This window comes from Astatotilapia calliptera, unplaced genomic scaffold (assembly GCF_900246225.1).
Source record: "Astatotilapia calliptera unplaced genomic scaffold, fAstCal1.2 U_scaffold_1, whole genome shotgun sequence".
Taxonomy (NCBI): Eukaryota; Metazoa; Chordata; class Actinopteri; order Cichliformes; family Cichlidae; genus Astatotilapia; species Astatotilapia calliptera.
The window spans coordinates 2,382,487-2,404,364 of NW_020535618.1; the positions used below are offsets into that span (position 1 = coordinate 2,382,487).

The 21,878-nt window shown below is 41.6% G+C and overlaps 1 protein-coding gene across 1 annotated transcript; it reads left to right on the plus strand.

Annotated features, from left to right (window-relative positions):
- Positions 1 to 1,449: 1,449 nt before the first annotated feature.
- LOC113017200 (junctional adhesion molecule-like) lies at positions 1,450 to 20,648 on the plus strand. The gene is made up of 4 exons (XM_026160358.1): positions 1,450 to 1,555; positions 3,241 to 3,579; positions 19,605 to 19,934; positions 20,173 to 20,648. Exons 1-4 carry the CDS (start codon positions 1,483 to 1,485, stop codon positions 20,325 to 20,327), a joined length of 897 nt encoding a protein of 298 aa, XP_026016143.1. The 5' UTR covers positions 1,450 to 1,482; the 3' UTR covers positions 20,328 to 20,648.
- The last annotated feature ends 1,230 nt before the right edge of the window (positions 20,649 to 21,878 follow it).

Genomic DNA, 21,878 nt, shown 5'->3' on the forward strand with positions numbered 1-21,878 from the left:
TGTACCTGGACGCCCATCCCCGGACACAAAGAACCACCAACGCACCGATGTCTGAGGGGGTCCGCCACTGGCAGGGGAAGTGGTGGTGGGTGAGTTAGGCCTCCAAACCTTGGAGGGCCTGAGATGTCCCCAGAGAGGTGGCGCCTGACACCCAACCTGACATATAGACACAGACATACAGGCACACACAGACACAAACATCCATCCCCCCCCCCCCATGCTCTCATATGCACTTACTCCACACTCAACCAACGTGGAGACAGACATAAAGAGACGCTGTACACACGATCACACTCCCCAAGCGTACTCTACGAACCGGGTCTAGGTACCCTTACCCCTGGAGGGGGGAACTGCACCCAGACCCAGGTGGTGTTACCCTTTTCCCTGCGGTGGGGGGAGGCAGACCGCCCCGACTCCGCAGCAGCAGGGAGGCCCCACACTCCAGACCGCAGTCGGACGGCCAACTCCTCCTCCTAGCCCCCCCGCTCCAGCAGGTCGCAGAGAATGGGGGTGAGAGAAGACTCCAAACCTCCCTCCACCCGCTCATTGTAGTGTTGATGCATGTGTGTTCTAAGGTGCATTTAAAACCCAGGAGGGCATGGAGCTACCTGCCAGAGAGCAGCAGGTAAGCGCATGGTTCCCTCCTGCTAGCCCTCAATGTCTACGTGTATTTAAAATTGAGAGGTGGGCAACGATGCCAGGGGTGGGGTGTACACCCTGATGGTACTTTGGACTCCGTGTATCGTGCCCACCCCCAAGATCCTATATGTATGTGTAATGAGAGTGTGAATAATGTGAATGTCTAAGTTGTGGGATAAAATTGAGGCAGAGGCAGCCAGAAGGGGACCGGGGGGGGGGGGGGGGGGGGGGTAGCCTCCTCTGCACCCTGGTGACATACCCCTACTCAAAGGTCCTGCATGTGTGGGTGGTTGTGGTGGAGCGGGAAGAGGGAGGCAGCTGGAGATGGGGAGGGAAGGAAGGGAGGAGGAGGGAGCTGGCCCGGGCCAGCTCCCCCGCTGACCCCATTTCACTGTTGACATATTAGATTTTCATTATGTTATTAAAGTGTGATGTCATGAAGTTTATTAGCTAACTGTTGTTTACTTGCTAATCTTAAATTCACATAAAAGAAAGATTTTCTTCATGTCTATCAAACAATGCTGTAGCGGGCACTTTAAGGAAACCTGAAGCCGTGAGTCACAACTGTACAGTGGATATGTGTGGAACCTCTAGCTGCGTTTCCGGCTCACTTCACTAAAGTTAGTTTGACACCGGAGCCTCTGGGAGTGACTCCGCCTTTGGGAGGACTCACTCGTCTACCGGGGAGGCAGCCAGTGTTAGCGAAACAGTGAATAATTGACAGCAGGCTTATCCAATAACAAGCGCGGACGTGAAGCATGAAAAAAGGAAAAAAAACAAAAACAGCCGGCTCCACACTCCCACATTACTTCACTCGTGCACTTTGAATGTGCCTAATGAAACATGTTTGCTGTAACATCTCCGTCGCTCTGCTGGACTTTACTGTCTGTCTCCCTCGTGGGCTTTACCTGGGCAGGTGAGTTTGATTTTAAAATCCTATCGATCTATTTCTTACCCGCTGATAGATGTTCGAGCTGCTTTAGTTTCAGCTGCTCACAGAGAGGACGCAGGTCTCAGCTGTCACCAAACCTCTTCTGTCATGTTAGAAAGTGGATGTTAGTGTTTAGACTCACACACGTTTACATAACAGTTTGTATAATGAAGCTGTGAAGAGAAGAGATTTTATTACTGTATTAACTTTAAAGTGGTGTCAGATAAACATGGACAAACTGCTGTAAAGGTTTATTATTGATTCATTGATTAAAAGTTCTTCTCAGAGTTTTTATTTGTTTATTTTTTAAAGACCATGTATCATTTTTGTACCACTTTACAAGTTTGTGCTACTTTGTGTTGGTCTGTCACAGAAAAACTCAGTGAAAACATTTGAGTTTGTGGTTGTAAGGCGACAAAATGTGTAAAAGTTCAAGGGGTATGAAAACCTTTTCAAGGCACAGTATATGCAGGTATGTGTATGTTTGTTTCAAATGCCTGACATGACAGCTCATCATCACCTTGAGAGCATTTTAGTAAGTTTGTGCACACAGATAAAGGCTAATAACACATGAAATTTCACAAATATGTCATATATTTTATTAGGTGCTGTGACAAAGTGGATGAGCAGTTGCAATGCTCTCCCTTTGTCCCATGTGAGTTGACCTTTTTTTTTTTTTTTGCACGTTTCTCTGTTTCTATTTATTTGCTTTGATTTGCCATTTGTTGAGTAACATTGCTGCACTCACTATCCCGGGTTTGTCTGTTGCCGGCAAAACAAACATTCTGCAAATTGAGACAAATACCCAGTTACATGTTTCTTTATATTTTATTTCATCACAGATTAAGTCATTTGTTCATACTTTGTTGCTTCTTTCCAGTCTTCGTGTGGGAAACGCCGCCTTCTTCTGTATAGGGTTTATTGCCGGTTGGTGCAAATGGTGCATTATTGCCACCAACTGGTGTGCAGGTGGAAAACGCCTGCCTAGCATTTTGTTGTTTTAAGTCCTGCTGATGTGACATCAAGCGGAGGGGTTTCTTTTTCCATAGAAATGCTTCATTTTGTTTGTTTCAAGTTCTGAAGGGGTTTGTTGAATCTTGTTTTTGTAAATAGAGACATTTATTTACGTAAATGTGTCAATTAGAAGTGTGAGGAGGTTTTGTGTCTTTTTAATCATCTGTGTAGAGTTTTAGATCCCTCAGTTTAAGTGAGAGGTACAGGCTGGGCTAATTGGAGGGAAATTGATGGCCCTATTTAAAGCCAGATTCAGAGGAGAGGTGAGCTGTGTTACCAGGTCCATGAACTGATGGGTTTTGTTAATCGAGTTACTTTTGGGGAAAGTTTTGTTAAGTTACACATTAAACGGAGTTCATTGTAAATAAATTGCTCACGTCTGCAAACCTGAAATTTCTGTGTAGTCTGCTTCGCTACAACCTTCCTTGACATTCGAGTCGGACTACCTCAACATGTTTGTTTGATTCATTTCTTAATGTGAGAACAATCAGGACACAGTTTGTTTCACAGATGCAGGTTCATATTGTGTGTGTGTGATGAACATTTAGCCTAATGTGCTGAACCCAGTGTGTACAACTCTTTGCTGATTGGCTGGTGTAGAAGTGAACAGATCAAACTTTCATCTGTAACCTCTCTGCTCTGTGTTTCCTTTTCAGACCACAAAAACGTCACAGCTGAGTCTGGACACAACGTCATTCTGACATGTCGAGCTCCAAACAACAACATAGTAGTAAAATGGAGCAGAGCTGATCTGGAGTCAGAATATGTCCTTTTGTACCAGGACAATCTGTCTATTCCAGAGTACCAGCATCCATCTTTTAAGAACCGGGTGGATCTGCAGGACAAACAGATGAAGGATGGAGACGTGTCTGTGATTCTGAAGAATGTGACGGTCAATGACACTGGAACATACGAGTGTCATGTCTTTGTGAGAAAAACACTCTCATGGACATCCATCAGCAGCACCATCAACCTTCATGTTGTTGATCCTCCAGGTGAGTGAGTAGAGTTGAGTGTGTGTGTGATCAGAGGTGAAGCTGCTTCCTGCTTGTTGATGTTTGTTTCTAAAGATGTTGTTGATGAGACTTTGTAGAAAGCAGCTGGTCTGAGTGATGTGATCAGAGTGCAGTAGATAATGTCTGACAGCAGTTTGATTCTGTTCTGTTCTTCACTCATCACCTACCTGACAGCTGACACCTCACACCTGTTTCTCTCCTGCAGGTCAGACAGGAGGAGACACAGAGGATGGAGGGAAGGAGGCTGGAGGGAAGGAGGCTGGAGGGAAGGAGGATGGAGGGAAGGAGGATGTACCTGTTCTGAAAGTTGGTCTGTCTGTTTCTGCTGTGCTTCTTTTTGCTGCCATTGTTAGTTTTTTGATGTATAGAAAATATGGCAGCAAAAAACATCACCACAGAATTGATTGTAATGAATTGAAGCATGTTTGAAATGCCTCTGAGGTTTTTACTCCTGAATGGAGTAAAAACAGCTTCTCAGTGTTAGGGATGGGTATCGTTTAGGTTTTATCCGATACCGGTGCCAAACCAGTATTTTTGAAACGGTGCCGGTGCTTAAACGGTGCTCGAACCGGTGCTTAAAGACTGGAAAACACAAACTTTGTCCAAAAACCTCTCATGTTCAGCTGTTTTTTGTAAAAAGATAACAATGTTAGCCTTTTCTGCAGCTATGGGGCATATATGGTATCACTCTTGGCTGGAAGCAGTGCTTAAACAATGGAAAAAACACAAACTTTGTCCAAAAACCTCTCATGTTTAGCTGTTTTCCACTTTTTCTTTGGTCATTTTAGTCTTTTTGGCCAGGGTGAAGGGAGTATCTGCCATCAAACAAGAGGACAGCCGCATGTAGCTATGATGATGTTTGCTAGTTCACCTTACATGCATTAATGTAATAACGTGGTTAGCCTACTCAACGTAAATTAGCTACTCACGCAGAGAAGAACGGCTGCTGCTGCTGCCATCATCATCCGTCATCATTTCTGCTACACTGGCAGGGCTAGGGGCCAGGACTCTCCTCTTCGTGTTCTTGGGGGATGTTGCTAACTGCGGGTCCAATAACAGGCAACCCACCCGCAGTAGATGTGCTCGGTGTGAGGTCTCGCAGCAAGCTATCAAATACGGCGCATTTCTCGGCTTTTAAAAAAAACGCTTTGCGTCGCCAGGTGTTTCATCAGATTTGAGGTGTTACCTCCTTTGACAGTATCACAGTATCGGCTTAAAGCACTTGTTGCAGGCTGCTGAGTTTGCATATTTTGCTGTGAAGTACAGACAGACTTTTGACCGCTTCGCCTTGGACATTTTTAATCTGTAGCTCTGCTCTAAAAGAACGTACGTACCTGGGCCCGCCTACTATCCTCGGAAACGTAAAATGATTGGCTAGAATCCAAAGTGTATGACATCTCAGGAAAAATAAAGCACCGAAATGTGCGCTGCTTTTCAGTCTGGTTTATGTCTACCGTTTATGTCAGAACCGATGCCATAATGGCACCGGATACCGGTACCCATCCCTACTCAGTGTTGACTGAAATGATCACATTGTGTATTTGGATCTTTGGGAAAGACTTCAACCTGTTCTTTAAGGCACGCTAAAGAACTTAAACTAAGGATTTATTCATCCAAAAAGAAATTTTAAATAATTGCTTAACTTTTCTTTTTTCTTTGGTGCAAAACATCAACGATCTGTCCAGCAAACATTTTCAGATTTAAAGTTTTGAACATTCAATAACAGCATTATTTGTAAAATGTCTGAAAAACAGTCCAAAAAAAACAAAAACCTGTCTGCTCGATGAGCTTCATGAACACCAGCTGGAAATCCTCATATTTTTAAAAAGAATGCTGCGAGGTGGAGCTGTACTTACAGTTTAAATAGTTCAAATTCAGAGTATTCAAAGTTTATTGTATGAAGCTATTATTTATTTATGTTTTTTAAGCACTAATTGCACTGTAAAAGAGCACATCAGCATCTCCTTCTTTAAGCTGCTCCCGTTCACCACAGCGGATCACCTACCTCCATCTCGCTCTGTCTCCAGCATCCTCCTCTGGAACACCACCCCTCTGCATGCCCCCTCTTTTCCTGCTGTCTGGCAGCTCCATATTCAACATCTTTGGCCCAGTATATTCCCATTCCCTCCTCTGCACATGTCCACTTTGAATGTAATGTTAGCAATGATGAAGATTATGGGATTCATGTTTTTTCTATACCCATGAGCCTCCTGGTTCTTTTATAAGAAAGTTTCTGATCTGTTGATGCTGTTTTTACTCGAGCTCTCCCCATCCACGTCCATCTTTTCACTCCGAAAGTGTGTTTATACCATAAAAAACAAATGCTTTGAGATGACTGTTATTGTTGTTATATAAAACCTATTAAAACTTAAATAAACAAGAAAACTAAGTTCCAACTTTTCTTTTCTGTTTTTTGCAGACCTGAATGTTTACTCAATGTTATATAACTGTCTTGCTTTTGCATCATGAATCCATTGGAAACAGTAATTTGTTTACATGGAAACACGAGAAGTATTAAAAAGTAGAAATCATGAGATATTTCAAAGAATGCTCAAAGATTTAAAAAAAGGACAGTATGATGCATCTTGTTCTCATGTTTTACAGACAACTTGCCTCTCAGTTTCTATTCAGGTACTCGAAGGAAAGTAATCACTTATAAAACATCATTAAGTGACAATAAAATCAGCATTCAAGCTAAATTCATTTGCAGGTTTATACATGTTCCTGCTTTGTGTAGCTGAGCTAGTCTCCATGCCACTTTTAACCTTGACCCTTTCCTCACTCTTCTCCTCCAAACCTTTAAACTGACCCTAATCCCTGAACTGTACCACTGTGCTCCCTTTGAATGACACGTGCTAAACAAAGGACCCTTTTGTTAAATCAAACTCGAGTTTGTGGTGGGAACGTGGCTCAGATGAGTCATTTTGCCACCAAATGTATTTTTACTCTCAATATACAGAAAATATTTTGGTAAATACGCTTTTTAGCTGTCTGCACAGAGTATAAAATAACAAAACAAATTATGTTTTCAAAAATTAAAAACACTCAGCTGCTTTTGAACCCCTCAGTGATGCTACGTCTTCATCCAGGACTTTCAGGACTGCTCTCAAGTAAACTGTTTGTTTGACAGCGGAAATCTCATAGTTTTAGTTATGTTTCTAACTTTTTTAAAATCAAGATTTCGGCCTGTCTGTGCTCATAATGTGTATTTACTTCAGAGATGCAAGCTTCTCACAGGACTAGCAAGTACAGTGGGGCAAAAAGTATTTAGTCACCAACTGTGCAAGTTCTCCCAGTTAAAAAGATGAGAGAGGCCTGTAATTTTCATCATTGGTTTCACCTCAACTACGAGAGACAAAATGAGAAACAAAAAAATCCAGATAATCACATTGTCTGATTTTTAAAGAATGTATTTGCTAATTATGGCAGAAAACAAGTATTTGGTCACCTACAAGCAAGATTTCTGGCTCTCACAGACCTGTAACTTCTTCTGCTAGAGGCTCCTCTGTCCTCCACTCGTTACCTGTGTTAATAGCACCTGTTTGAACTCATTATCAGAATAAAAGACACCTGCCCACAACCTCAGACAGTCACACTCCAAACCCCACTATGGACAAGACCAATGAGTTGTCAAAGGACACCAGAAACAAAACTGTAGCCCTGCACCATGCTGGGAAGACTGAATCTGGGAAGACTATTATTAGAAATTGGAAGACATACAAAACCACTGATCTCCCTCAATCTGCTGCTCCACGCAAGATCTCACCCCGTGGGGTAGTGATGGGCAGATGAAGCTTCATGAAGCACTGAAGCTTTTCATCCAATTGGTTCACCCCAGCGCAAAGCTTCAAGAAGCTTCATTTGCTCTAGTAGGACACCTACTGGACGTAAAAATATTAGTTGGCATGAATTTGAAGAGTGTGGCCTTTTGCACACAGCCTGTAAATGTCAACAACAAAAGGAGTGTGTAAAACATGTATATTGTAGTGATGCAGTATACTGTGTATATTTATAGTGGCAGTATGGAAAATGATCATTTGGAAATGCTTAAAATGGAAACGATCATTTACTGTGAGGTGAGGTGTGGTTGGGGTGTGGACAGTGGTTGTGCTTTAGTAACGTTGAGGTATGGACAGCTACACACTGAGGCTTTGAGCCTCAGTCCTGCCTGTTCACATTTTATTCTGTAAAAACTAAATTTTCACTGCTTTTATGACCTTTTTAGTGGGGAGAACATAGCTAGGATTTAATGATTTAACAAATCTTTTGAATCCTTTGTCCTCCACAATGCTAAATGGCTGGGAGTCCTCAATCACCATGCTAACCAGGTCTTCATCTATTTGAGATTGTTCTCCTGAGGAAAGACAATAAAGACAAAGCACAAATATAAATATCACACACGTAACTTATAACAGCTGTATAATATTGTTATATCATTTAGTAACATTACGGCATGCTATATTATCATGGCATTTGATGGCTCAGCTGGTCTTGCTCCACAATCGGTGTTCCCCTTATTCTCATGCAAAGCTCTGTAGTGCCTAAGCATGGATGAGGTGTTGTTGTTATATCCCAGCTCCCTGGCGCATAGCAAACACTTCACCTTGTACAAAAGTCAAGACAGCTTAACATAAATTGTATTGCACCATCAGTATTATGAAAATGTAGAAATTTACATACCTTGTTGGGAGGAATAAGATCAAAATGTTCCCACACAGCGGAGGACATCCTCCTCTTCTTAGCTGGCTCCATTCTCTCCTGACTTTCTCTCCTCACTCTCATAAACCTCCAAACTGTCTCCAAACTCTCACTAACCGCAACTCTCCATCAAACACCCACATTTTGAATGAAGTCTGAGGGGTTTATATCGCTGTCATATCTCGCGGCAAAGTTCGAACCACTTCATGAACCAGTCACGTGGTACAGCCGGGCAGCGAGGCTTCGGACGTCATCATTTTCAGCTCCTCCCATAAATGAAGCAAGCCTTTATATATGTATATGTATGTATGTATATATATATATATATATATATATATATATATATATATATACACACCCAGCACGCCCCTGCGGGCGGTTTATCCTTCAAGCTCGGGTCCTCTACCAGAGGCCTGGGAGCTTGAGGGTCCTGCGCAGTATCTTAGCTGTTCCCAGGACTGCGCTCTTCTGGACAGAGATCTCCGATGTTATTCCCGGGATCTGCTGGAGCCACTCGCCTAGCTTGGGAGTCACCGCACCTAGTGCTCCGATTACCACGGGGACCACCGTTACCTTCACCCTCCACATCCTCTCGAGCTCTTCTCTGAGCCCTTGGTATTTCTCCAGCTTCTCGTGTTCCTTCTTCCTGATATTGCTGTCATTCGGAACCGCTACATCGATCACTACGGCCGTCTTCTTCTGTTTGTCTACCACCACTATGTCCGGTTGGTTAGCCACCACCATTTTGTCCGTCTGTATCTGGAAGTCCCACAGGATCTTAGCTCGGTCATTCTCCACCACCCTTGGGGGCATCTCCCATTTTGACCTCGGGACTTCCAGGTTATACTCGGCACAGATGTTCCTGTACACTATGCCGGCCACTTGGTTATGGCGTTCCATGTATGCCTTGCCTGCTAGCATCTTGCACCCTGCTGTTATGTGCTGGATTGTCTCTGGGGCATCTTTACACAGCCTGCACCTGGGGTCTTGCCTGGTGTGATAGACCCCAGCCTCTATGGATCTTGTGCTCAGAGCTTGTTCTTGTGCTGCCATGATTAGTGCCTCTGTGCTGTCTTTCAGTCCAGCTTTGTCCAGCCACTGGTAGGATTTCTGGATATCAGCCACCTCCTCTATCTGCCGGTGGTACATACCGTGCAGGGGCCTGTCCTTCCATGATGGTTCCTCGTCTCCCTCCTCTTTCTTGGGTTTCTGCTGCCTGAGGTATTCACTGAGCACTCGGTCAGTTGGGGCCATCTTCCCAATGTATTCTTGGATGTTCGTTGTCTCATCCTGGACTGTGGTGCTGACACTCACCAGTCCCCGGCCCCCTTCCTTCCGCTTAGCGTACAGCCTCAGGGTGCTGGACTTGGGGTGAAACCCTCCATGCATGGTAAGGAGCTTTCTTGTCTTTATGTCAGTGGCTTCTATCTCCTCCTTTGGCCAGCCTATTACCCCAGCAGGGTACCTGATCACGGGTAGGGCGTACGTGTTGATGGCCCGGATCTTGTTCTTACCATTCAGCTGACTCCTCAGGACTTGCCTGACCCTCTGCAGGTACTTGGTGGTTGCAGCTTTTCTAGCGGCCTCTTCATGGTTCCCATTCGCCTGCGGGATCCCCATGTACTTGTAACTGTCCTCTATGTCTGCAATGTTGCCTTCTGGCACCCTGACGAAAAGTGGGCTACTGGAACTGGAAGGCATCGGTGGGCAAGAGACGAAAACAGGGCGTTGTTGGAATGCTACTACACAAGTAACCCCGGCGGAAGGGGCTACATGAATAGGATGAGGGACCTATGGATATATATATATATATATATATATATATATATATATATATATATATATATATATATATATATATATATATGTAGCATGTGATGTAATGAAGAATTTCTGATGGACAGGGAATAAACAGCAAAAAAGTGTAGACTATTAGTTACTAAATAGGGGAAAGAGAGTGGGATTAAATAAGTTCATGCTTCTTCCTACTCCTTTTTGAACATGCAAGTTATTTATAATTATTATTGCTTTGTTTTCCTTTTGTTTGTTTGTTTATGTCTCATTTTTCCATGTTGTTGTACTATTTTAATATAGTCAAAATAAAGATTCAATGCAATGATGTCTCTCTCAAGCTCTGAAAAAAATGAGGAACAACACTTTCCATGTCATCCAATCTTCTTTGACTCACCTGCCAGCTTCCTTCCTTTACCCCACTCACTGGAACGCTAGGATAAAATTCCTTATAGTGGATCAAGAAAAAGTATAATAATACATTTTATTTGAAAGCTCCTTTCAAAACACCCAAGGGCACTTAACAATAGAATAAAACACAAAAGAAAAATGACAATGAAGAAAAATAAGAAAACAAAAGCACAAGATAAAATAAACAAACAATAGGTTCACAGTGAATATGCAGATTTGAATAGATGGGTTTTGAATAGGGATTTAAACGGGGGAGGGAATCAATGTTTCTTATATTTGGGAGTAGAGAGTTCCACAGCCTGGGAGCAGAGCAGCTAAAAGCTCTGCTTCCCATGGTGGTGAGGTGGAAGGAAGGCACAGCAAGCTGGATAGAAGATCGAAGTGAGTGGGCAGAGGAGATAAGTAGGAGCGAGGTTATGAATGGCCTTGGAGGTGAGCAGAAGAAGTTTGTACACTATCCGGAATTTCAGAAGGAGCCAGTGAATTTCCTGAAGAACAGGGATGATGTGCTGGTGGGACGGAGTTCTGGTAATAATGCGAGCAGCAGTTTTGAACCAGTTGAAGTTTATGGAGGGATTTTTGGGGGAGACCATGCAAGAGAGAATTACAATAGTCAATACAGGAGGTAACGAGACTATGGACAAGAATGGACGTAGACTGGGTGGAAAGAGAAGAACGTAATCTGTTAATGTTGTGTAGATAGAATGGATGTGAGATTTAAAGGAAAGCGAACTGTCTAGGATGACACCAAGATGATTCCAAGAGAGAAAACTGTGATACTGCATGAGGAAATCAGGAGTGCCAGAGAAGTATGTGAGGGTGGTGCAGGGCATGCATGAACACAGCATAGCAGTGGAGAGGTCAGTGATTGGAGTGACAAATCTATGGTGGGAATGGGATTACATCAAGGATCTGTTCTGAGCCCCTTCTTGTTTGCAATGGTGATGGACAGATGAGGTCAGGCAGGAATTTCCATGGACTGACGCTTGCAGATGATCTGTAGGTGTGACCAGTTGGAAAACCTGATATGTGGTTAGGCTCCCATCTATCCCGTTATAAGATTTTCATGTGTTTGACATACTCTAATGAAAATCCCATAAAAAAACTGATTTGTAACATCTTCTAGTTTCTAAAATTCTTGTTTGGTTTATGAGTTACATGAAAACTAACCTTAATACAAATCATTTCAATGGCTAACTAGTAGATGTTAAATTTTTATATTTACATTTATAAAGCAGCTTCACTGATGTAAGACTCAGGATTATTAGAAGATGGTAACAGACAGGTTCATTCAAGGCAATTTCAAGCTTCACTGAGATATTTAATATGCAGGAGAAACAATAAATGTTACCAAAGATTTTTTTTTCATTTGTACAATAAAAATGTGAATGTATTTAATAATATCAGCTTCTGCTCACAGGTTTTTAGGTGACTATGAGAGATAAATAGATCAGACTCTTCAGTTTCAAACACACACATATCCTGTACTGAAGCTTTCCTGCGCATCGTACAGCCACTGAATGATGCCCCTGCTGTTTTTAGTCTGCACCTGTGGTTCAATGTTCATCGTTTTTTGCACAGAAGAGTGTCACTGAAGGTTAGCCACACACAAACTGTAACATATCAAGTTTTTCATTTGAGACTTTTTGAAAACCACAGAACCAAATGAGAAACCCAAGTGAGACAAACGTTTATTAAGACTGCAGAAATCAAGAAAATATAAACAAAATAAAAATTGCTCCAAAATTACTAAACAAATAAATCATATGAACTTATTTAAATATCTGTCACCGATTTTTCCTGCAATATGAACACTTTAAAGAGTCCAGCTGAAAACAGAATGTTACCTTTGAGTCATAGAAGTCTAGCTCAGTGATAGAAGACATAAAACACATTTTTTTAAACAAGTAAACACACTCTGGTCTGGACCAGTTAGCGAACAGCAACTGGACAGTGGTTGGACTGGTGGACTACTTCAGTGAAGAGTAGGCAACGTCTGGCTCTGATTTAAAGTCTGAACACAAACACACAGTTCAAACAACAGGAAACATGATTACAAGCTTCGTAGTTCAATTAAGACCTCCAATCTCCACCTCTCTGCATCACACACAGTCCCAGTTCAGACTGGGAAAGTGTTAACTGGGACTGGGCCCTGAGCTTGAGTGATAATGTGGTTTGATTAGCTTAGCTTAGCACGAGGGCTGTAAACAGGGTGAGCAGCTAGCATGTCTCTTTTTAAAGTTAAAGAACTGAGAGCTGCTGGGACTCACAGTCAGACGAGCTGTGAAGAAGACTTATGGAATATTATGTGCATAAAATAAATTATTTGACTATACTTCATTTATACTTATGAGGGTTAAATATTCAGCAGGATGCAGTGATCAATTGATGTATGATTATCATGTCATGCTACAACAAAGCTTAAAAAAGGACACTTAGTGAGGTTTAGTTCATGTCAGGTTTAAACTGTGACAGAAGAAGGTTACTGACCTTGGTTTGTTGTGCAGCTCAGCAGTGAGATCAGAACTAAAGAGAAATGACACTCAGGTTGATTTAAATGTGACAGCAGTAAAAATAAATCCACCAGACTGTGGATATCATGGGTTTTTTCTGAGTTGTGCACTGATGAGTGGAGAAAAGATGAAACAGTTTTCGCTTTCGTGTCCTACACAGAGTGTGTTGGATTAGAGTTTTGGCAATCTGCTAATATCACTAGTGAAACAATGTAAAGTAGTACATTTACTCAAGTCATCTGAAATTTGTCATATTTTATACTATATTCAAGTATTTCTTTGTTTTACAGCTTTCTGCTTTGGCTCTGCCACATTCTGGATTCAAACATTCTCCACACTATTTATTTTCAAGTTGTTGTTGGGGTTTTTTTTACTATATATTGTTGAGCAGCACGTCTATATTTCATTTAAACATTTGTGTGGCAGGCAGGACAGGGATGAAGATGCTGGACTCACAAGACAAAAATGAACTCAAAACAATGTTGGAGTCGTTTGAAATATAAAGAAGCAAAACAAGGCAGTGCTGGAGCCAGGGGTACAAAAATAGGGATCTAGAACAAGACACAGAACACAGGAGCACACAGCATTGCAATGATTTCCTGAACCTGTCTGTCAAACACTAGTTTAATTTCTCTACAGTAGCAGAAAAGCCAAAGACTGTACAAACATGGCTTCTGCTTGGTCTGACTCAAGGAATTAAGCTTAGAGTTTGAATTTGAGAGGATTGTGGTGAAAGAAAACAAACAAAAACCAACCATCATATACTGTAAAGGTCATCCAACATAACATAATAACAAGATAATGACTTGTGATCATTTGTCACAGTTTTCAGAGTTTAAAGGAATTCTGTAAATCTCACAGTTAAAGCCACATATATTTAACTACTAATCACTAAAAAAATGAGATCTGTCTCTGTCTGGCCACATATTCAAAAAACCTGCTAAGCACTTTTGTGTGGAGGATGGAAACAATAACTCACAAAAAAAGGCATAAAAAATTAATTCAGATTTCTTTGTGATTTACTAAATCTTTTTAATGTCGTTTTAAAAAGGAAATAAGTGAAATGATTCAAAGTCAAATTTGGGATCATATTTACTTTGTATTTTTGTAAAGAAAATTTCTTTACACCTTCTGTCTTTGCACTTTATTTTCATTTTATTGGTTCTGCTGAACACTGAGAGAATGTGATCTCTTTATGCTGCTAACAGAAAACCTAAAGAACTACAAGAAAAGTTATTATGGTGGAGTCAACACAAGATGGAGACACGTCAGTGTTTCAGTGTCAGCCAGGAAGTGGTTTCAACAGAGAAGAGTTTTTCCTCTTTAACTTTAGTGTCAGAAAAAGTATTTAAACTTCCATTACAGTCGTCCAATATATTAACACAATAGCTTCCATAAATGCTGTCAAATAGATGCTGTTTGTTTTCATTTGCAGCACCCCAAGAGGATACAGATATTCAGCCTCCAGGAAAGTTATGAGCTGCAGTCCTTTGGCAGACTGCAGGACTGTCTTTGTCCTCCTGTCTCAAAAATACGAAAGTCACTTTTAAACTAAGAATCACAAAAATCGTGAAGCACAGAAAAAGGCAACAAATCTGGACTTGACTGTGTCTGCAGAAGTGAGAGGAGGTACTTTACCCTCCATGAACCATCTGACTCAATCTGCCTTTCCAAACCTCGTCATGGTCGCACTTCTTTGGTGAAGGAGACTCTGACTTCAACAATAACACTCAGGTATTCCTCCATTTTTAAACATACAAGTATTTTCAAAATAATCTTTTATTCAATATGACTGAAAACAAGTGACTGAGTCCATGAACTCAGCAGTAAAGTGTCTTCTTACAACCACATCTATCGCCATCTGGTGGCCTTTAGAGAGAATACAGCAGCTGATTAGTACTGGCATTAGTACAGGGTGGGATGTACACAGCAGAGATGGAGGAAATCCACTCTGGAGGAGCTGAGTGTAAACTCCACACAAAGAGCCCAGCAGGATTTGAATCAGCAACCTTTTTGCTCTGAGGGGACAGAAACTGGGTCTGTGCTAAAGCACCACCTCTCCAAACATGCTCTGACCTCTGTGTGACCTCTGTGTGACCTCTGCTGTTTCACTGTTTAGAGACTTTCCCATGATTTTCAAAGACCGTTCCCATGACAACCTCAGGTTGTCCTCTGTCATTGACCTCTGTCACCTCAGTTTTCCCTAAAACTAACATTGTCTCATTGATTTGAGATGTAACATCTGAACAGATTCAGGTAAAAGTGACCAGGAACAGCTTCAATGTGTAAACATCTGGAACATCTGTAGAACGATATAAATGTGTAAATCTGTCATTTTGGTCACTTTAGGAAAAGTCTTCAAATGTCAGACAGCATGTACGACTCATACAAGCTGTGACTGAGCACTCCGTTCATGTAACACATGCTGACCACAGTGATGAACTTCACTGAAGCAAATACAAAAGCTTCAGATCGACAAACTCGTTACAGCAATGATGTCATCACCCTATTCAGAGTGAACTAGAGCTGCTGTTAGAGAGAGAGTGAAAGAGTGATGCGTTCACTGTTGGCACTAGGGGTCATGCCTCACATGCAGCTTCATTTATGAAATTAAATACAAAAAGAAATACAAGTATAAATGTCAAATTAAACAAAAATATAACTACAGGGATCCTGAGTGTTTTATAGGTGACGTTCAAGAAGAATCTCTGCAAATCTAACTTTTAAAATAATTTTCAAACAAGAAGCTGCTGAGTGCCAAAATGATTGCTGGTGAGAGAATGAGGATTTTCAGTTTCAACAGTCGTGCTGTGTAAATGTGACCCGTCAGACTCATTTACAACAATCAGCCTTTTTAAGTCTATTTTCAATCTGAGTTCAAACAGTTATGATATGGAATGATTCACAATAAGGGAATATTTCATATATCGGTCCAGTCTTCATTCAATTAATCACAGCTTGAAAGTTTACTCTTATAAGTCAGCTTTCAGATAAATGTAGTGGTGCCAGTATATTAAAAGAACAACATTTGAATATAGAAAACAGAAATAAAAGCACCTTTAATGTTTCCTGAAGATCAGCATTTCAAACAGAGTTAAATTTCACTGCTGTAAAATTTGATTTAAATAAATAAATAGCAGTGAGATAAATTTCACTGTTGACATATTAGATTTTCATTATGTTATTAAAGTGTGATGTCATGAAGTTTATTAGCTAACTGTTGTTTACTTGCTAATCTTAAATTCACATAAAAGAAAGATTTTCTTCATGTCTATCAAACAATGATGTAGCGGGCAATTTAAGGAAACCAGACTACAGCTAAGGATACCGTGTGGTTTCCTTACCGCAGCTTAGCGGCGTTTCCGGCTGCAACCGCTAAGTTAACTTGTGAGTGATTTTGAAACCGGAGCCTCTGGGAGTGACTCCGCCTTTGGGAGGACTCACCGGGGAGGCAGCCAGTGTTACTTTATCCAATAACAAGCGCGGACGTGAAGTATGACAAAAGGAAAAAAACAAAAACAGCCGGCTCCACACTCCCACATTACTTCACTCGTGCACTTTGAATGTGCCTAATGAAACATGTTTGCTGTAACATCTCCGTCGCTCTGCTGGACTTTACTGTCTGTCTCCCTCGTGGGCTTTACCTGGGCAGGTGAGTTTGATTTTAAATCCTATCGATTTATTTCTTACCCGCTGATAGATGTTCGAGCTGCTTTAGTTTCAGCTGCTCACAGAGAGGACGCAGGTCTCAGCTGTCACCAAACTTTTCTGTCATGTTAGAAAGTGGATGTTAGTTTTTAGACTCAAACACGTTTACATAACAGTTTGTATAATGAAGCTGTGAAGAGAAGAGATATTACTGTATTAACTTTAAAGTGGTGTCAGATAAACATGGACAAACTGCTGTAAAGGTTTATTATTGATTCATTGATTAAAAGTTCTTCTCAGAGTTTTTATTTGTTTATTTTTTAAAGACCATGTATCATTTTTGTACCACTTTACAAGTTTGTGCTACTTTGTGTTGGTCTGTCACAGAAAAACTCAGTGAAAACATTTGAGTTTGTGGTTGTAAGGCGACAAAATGTGTAAAAGTTCAAGGGGTATGAAAACCTTTTCAAGGCACAGTATATGCAGGTATGTGTATGTTTGTTTCAAATGCCTGACATGACAGCTCCTTGAGAGCATTTTAGTAAGTTTGTGCACACAGATAAAGGCTAATAACACATGAAATTTCACAAATATGTCATATTTTATTAGGTACTAATGAGCAGTTGCAATGCTCTCCCTTTGTCCCATGTGAGTTGACCTTTTTTTTTTGCACGTTTCTCTGTTTCTATTTATTTGCTTCGATTTGCCATTTGTTGAGTAACATTGCTCAGACAGGGCAGCATCACCTCATCCCCCATCACACTGAACACTGGTGCTCCACAGGGGTGTGTACTGAGCCCTCTCCTGTACTCACTCTACACCTACGACTGCACAGCCACTAACAACTCCAACATCATTGTGAAGTTTGCGGATGACACTACAGTGGTGGGTCTTATCACCAACGGTGATGAGACGGCTTACAGGGAGGAGGTCAGCGCCCTGACCCACTGGTGTCAAGACAACCATCTCACCCTCAACGTCGCAAAGACAAAGGAGTTGATAGTGGACTTCCGGAGGTGCAGAGAAGTACACACCCCCATCACCATCAACGGCGCTGCTGTGGAGAGAGTGAGCAGCTTCCGGTTCCTTGGTGTACACCTGGCTGAGGATCTTACGTGGTCAGTACACACAAACAAAACAGTGAAGAAGGCGCAGCAGCGCCTCTTCTTTCTCAGGAGACTGAAAAGATTCGGCATGAGCCCCCGCATCCTCAGGACCTTCTATCACTGTGCCATTGAGAGCATCCTCACTGGATGCATCACCACCTGGTATGGCAACAGCACCGCCTACAACTGCAAAGCTCTCCAGCGAGTAGTGCGGTGCTCTGAACGGATAATTGGAGGTGAGCTTCCCTCCCTCCAAGACATCTACAGGAAGCGCTGCCTGAGGAAAGCGGGGAGGATCATCAAGGACTCCAGTCACCCCAGCCATAAACTGTTCAGACTGCTTCCATCAGGAAGGAGGTTCTGCAGCATCCGGTCCCGTACCAGCAGACTGAGAGACAGCTTCTTCCATCAGGCCATCAGACTGCTGAACACTTCATAGACACCTCAGCTTCACTATGGGAACTGCAACACTATGCACTCCACACTGTATATAAATGCCACTTGTTTTGCACATATTCAACTCTGTATATTTTTATATATTTTATTTATTATTTTTTTACTATTTAATTTGTAAAGTGTGTATATACACACACACACACACACACACACACACACACACACACACACACACACACACACACACACACACGTAGGATAATATTTAGTATACACATCCAGAAATGCATACACTATTATATATTGTACATATATTTATTAGTTTCAGGTTGGCCATTCTTGTATTTGCTGGTTTGTGTTGTTGTGTTTTGCACATCTCTGTTGCTTGTGGGGCTCGCACACAAGAATTCCACTCGCATGTGCTGTGCCAGTGTGCCTGCACATGCGATGTGACAATAAAAGTGATTTGATTTGATTTGATTTGATTGCTGCACTCACTATCCCGGGTTTGTCTGTTGCCGGCAAAACAAACATTCTGCAAATTGAGACAAATACCCAGTTACATGTTTCTTTATATTTTATTTCATCACAGATTAAGTCATTTGTTCATACTTTGTTGCTTCTTTCCAGTCTTCGTGTGGGAAACGCCGCCTTCTTCTGTATAGGGTTTATTGCCGGTTGGTGCAAATGGTGCATTATTGCCACCAACTGGTGTGCAGGTGGAAAACGCCTGCCTAGCATTTTGTTGTTTTAAGTCCTGCTGATGTGACATCAAGCGGAGGGGTTTCTTTTTCCATAGAAATGCTTCATTTTGTTTGTTTCAAGTTCTGAAGGGGTTTGTTGAATCTTGTTTTTGTAAATAGAGACATTTATTTACGTAAATGTGTCAATTAGAAGTGTGAGGAGGTTTTGTGTCTTTTTAATCATCTGTGTAGAGTTTTAGAGGAGAGGAGAGCTGTGTTACCAGGTCCATGAACTGATGGGTTTTGTTAATCGAGTTACTTTTGGGGAAAGTTTTGTTAAGTTACACATTAAACGGAGTTCATTGTAAATAAATTGCTCACGTCTGCAAACCTGAAATTTCTGTGTAGTCTGCTTCGCTACAACCTTCCCTACAACTCCTTGACATTCGAGTCGGACTACCTCAACATGTTTGTTTGATTCATTTCTTAATGTGAGAACAATCAGGACACAGTTTGTTTCACAGATGCAGGTTCATATTGTGTGTGTGTGTGTGTGTGTGTGTGTGTGTGTGTGTGTGTGTGTGTGTGTGTGTGTGTGTGTGTGTGTGTGTGTGTGTGTGTGTGTGTGTGTGTGTGTGATGAACATTTAGCCTAATGTGTTGAACCCAGTGTGTACAACTCTTTGCTGATTGGCTGGTGTAGAAGTGAACAGATCAAACTTTCATCTGTAACCTCTCTGCTCTGTGTTTCCTTTTCAGACCACAAAAACGTCACAGCTGAGTCTGGACACGACGTCATTCTGACATGTCGAGCTCCAAACAACAACATAGTAGTAAAATGGAGCAGAGCTGATCTGGAGTCAGAATATGTCCTTTTGTACCGGGACGATCTGTCTGTTCCAGACGACCAGCATCCATCTTTTAAGAACCGGGTGGATCTGCAGGACAGACAGATGAAGGATGGAGACGTGTCTCTGATTCTGAAGAATGTAACGGTTAATGATAGTGGATCATACGAGTGTCGTGTCTTCTCAAAAGGGAGGAACAATAAACCCATCAGCATCATCCACCTTCATGTTGATCCTCCAGGTGAGTGAGTAGAGTTGAGTGTGTGTGTGATCAGAGGTGAAGCTGCTTCCTGGTTGTTGATGTTTGTTTCTAAAGATGTTGTTGATGAGACTTTGTAGAAAGCAGCTGGTCTGAGTGATGTGATCAGAGTGCAGTAGATAATGTCTGACAGCAGTTTGAAGAGGAAATGGATTCTGTTCTGTTCTTCACTCATCACCTACCTGACAGCTGACACCTCACACCTGTTTCTCTCCTGCAGGTCAGCTGGGAGGAGATGGACAGGATGGAGGGAAGGAGGATGGATCTGTTGGACTGATTGTTGGTTTGGTAGTTTCTGCTGTGCTTCTTGTTGCTGCTGTTGTTTGTGTTTTGATCTACAAAACACGTAAACGACAGAAGCAGGGTTCATACTAGCCTTCAGTTGAACTTCAGTCTGTTTGAAAGGTTTCAGTTTTTTCCAGCTGTTTCAGCTTCTCAGAGGTGACACTGAGCACTCAGGATAAAGACAGTTGTGGTTTTCTAATCATGAAACATGTGCAGAGTCAAATGTCACACATGTCATTAAGAATTGCCAAAAAAAGATTCATAATTATTTTTATATTTTCTTTTTCTTTGGTGTCAGATGTCGACAAACAATCCAGGAAACATTTAAACGTACATCATAGCGTCTCGACCTCCTGCTGAGCTAACGTCTCTTTAACTTTTACTTTAACCTGCTAACACTCAAACTCTTTCATGGCATTTTTAATTTCTCTTTGATATTTGGGCTGATTGGGACCTGATGAATGTGAAAACAAAGAATTACCAGATTTTTTTTTAATCTAATTTTTGTTTCTGAGAAAAATGGGATCCACATATGAGGACATTCCTTTTAAATTTCATAGAACAGTGTCAGTATAACGTCCTCGTACGTGGATATCAGGTCCCTGTAGAGTAAAATTCTGTATTTTGGTCTAGACGACCCAAAATGTGATGTCCACATGTGTGGATGTGTTACAGGCCCAGCTGTAGAGGGCGCAGCCAGATTACGATCCTGTAAAACAGGTGAGAGAGTGAACACAGGAACCACGCTGATGTTCGCCTGCTCAGTCTTACCAGAACCACGAGCTCACAACTCAGTCTCACAGCACTCTACTCTACTGTCCAGAGTGAAATGACCTCCCCTGTAATACCAAACCTCATTATACCAGCAAAGTGAAACATGCACAATCGCCTCCATATATCACACCACTTAACTCACAGTTGTGACCACAGATTTGTGTGGATCACAGACGCCAGGTCCTAGGAGGTTAATATCAAACTACCTGCTGCTTCTCTCATGTTTGTATCAGAGGAGCTTCTGATTATTACAGCTTTAAGCACTGAACGCACTTCTTAACTTTGTTATTGTTCTTTAATATATATGCTTTTAATGCACGTTACAATAGTGGATGATGAGGTTTCATGTTTATTTTTTTAATGTAACTTTGTGACCTGTTGACTCAGTTCAGCTGTTTTCAGGGACTTTCTGTTTCTCGTGTTTTTACTGTAAAAGTGCCTTCAGATGGTTGTTGTTTCCTGCTGCTTCATGAATAATTCTGCAGTGAAACTGAATCTGAGCTGGACCCAAACAAACCTCACTGAGCTGATGTGTAAACTGGATCTAAGCAAGAATCAAACTGCATTAAAAACCTGACAGAAAACCTGCTCACTGACTTTCTCTCACTTTGACTCTGAAACTGTAACGAGAGACAACATTTAGACATTAACTGTCATTATATAACAAGTTTATACAGCTGTAGTCTCGATGCTACGAACAGAAAACAAAAAATAAATAACTTGGTCATAAAAAGGTGTCGGTGTAACTGGCTCAACCAGGACTTTGCACGAGGGCTCAGACAGCTGTGTTCATGGTCGTACCTCAGTATTTACAGAGTCAGTGACCAATCTAGGACTGGTTCTATGTTCCCACCAGGAAAAGAAAAC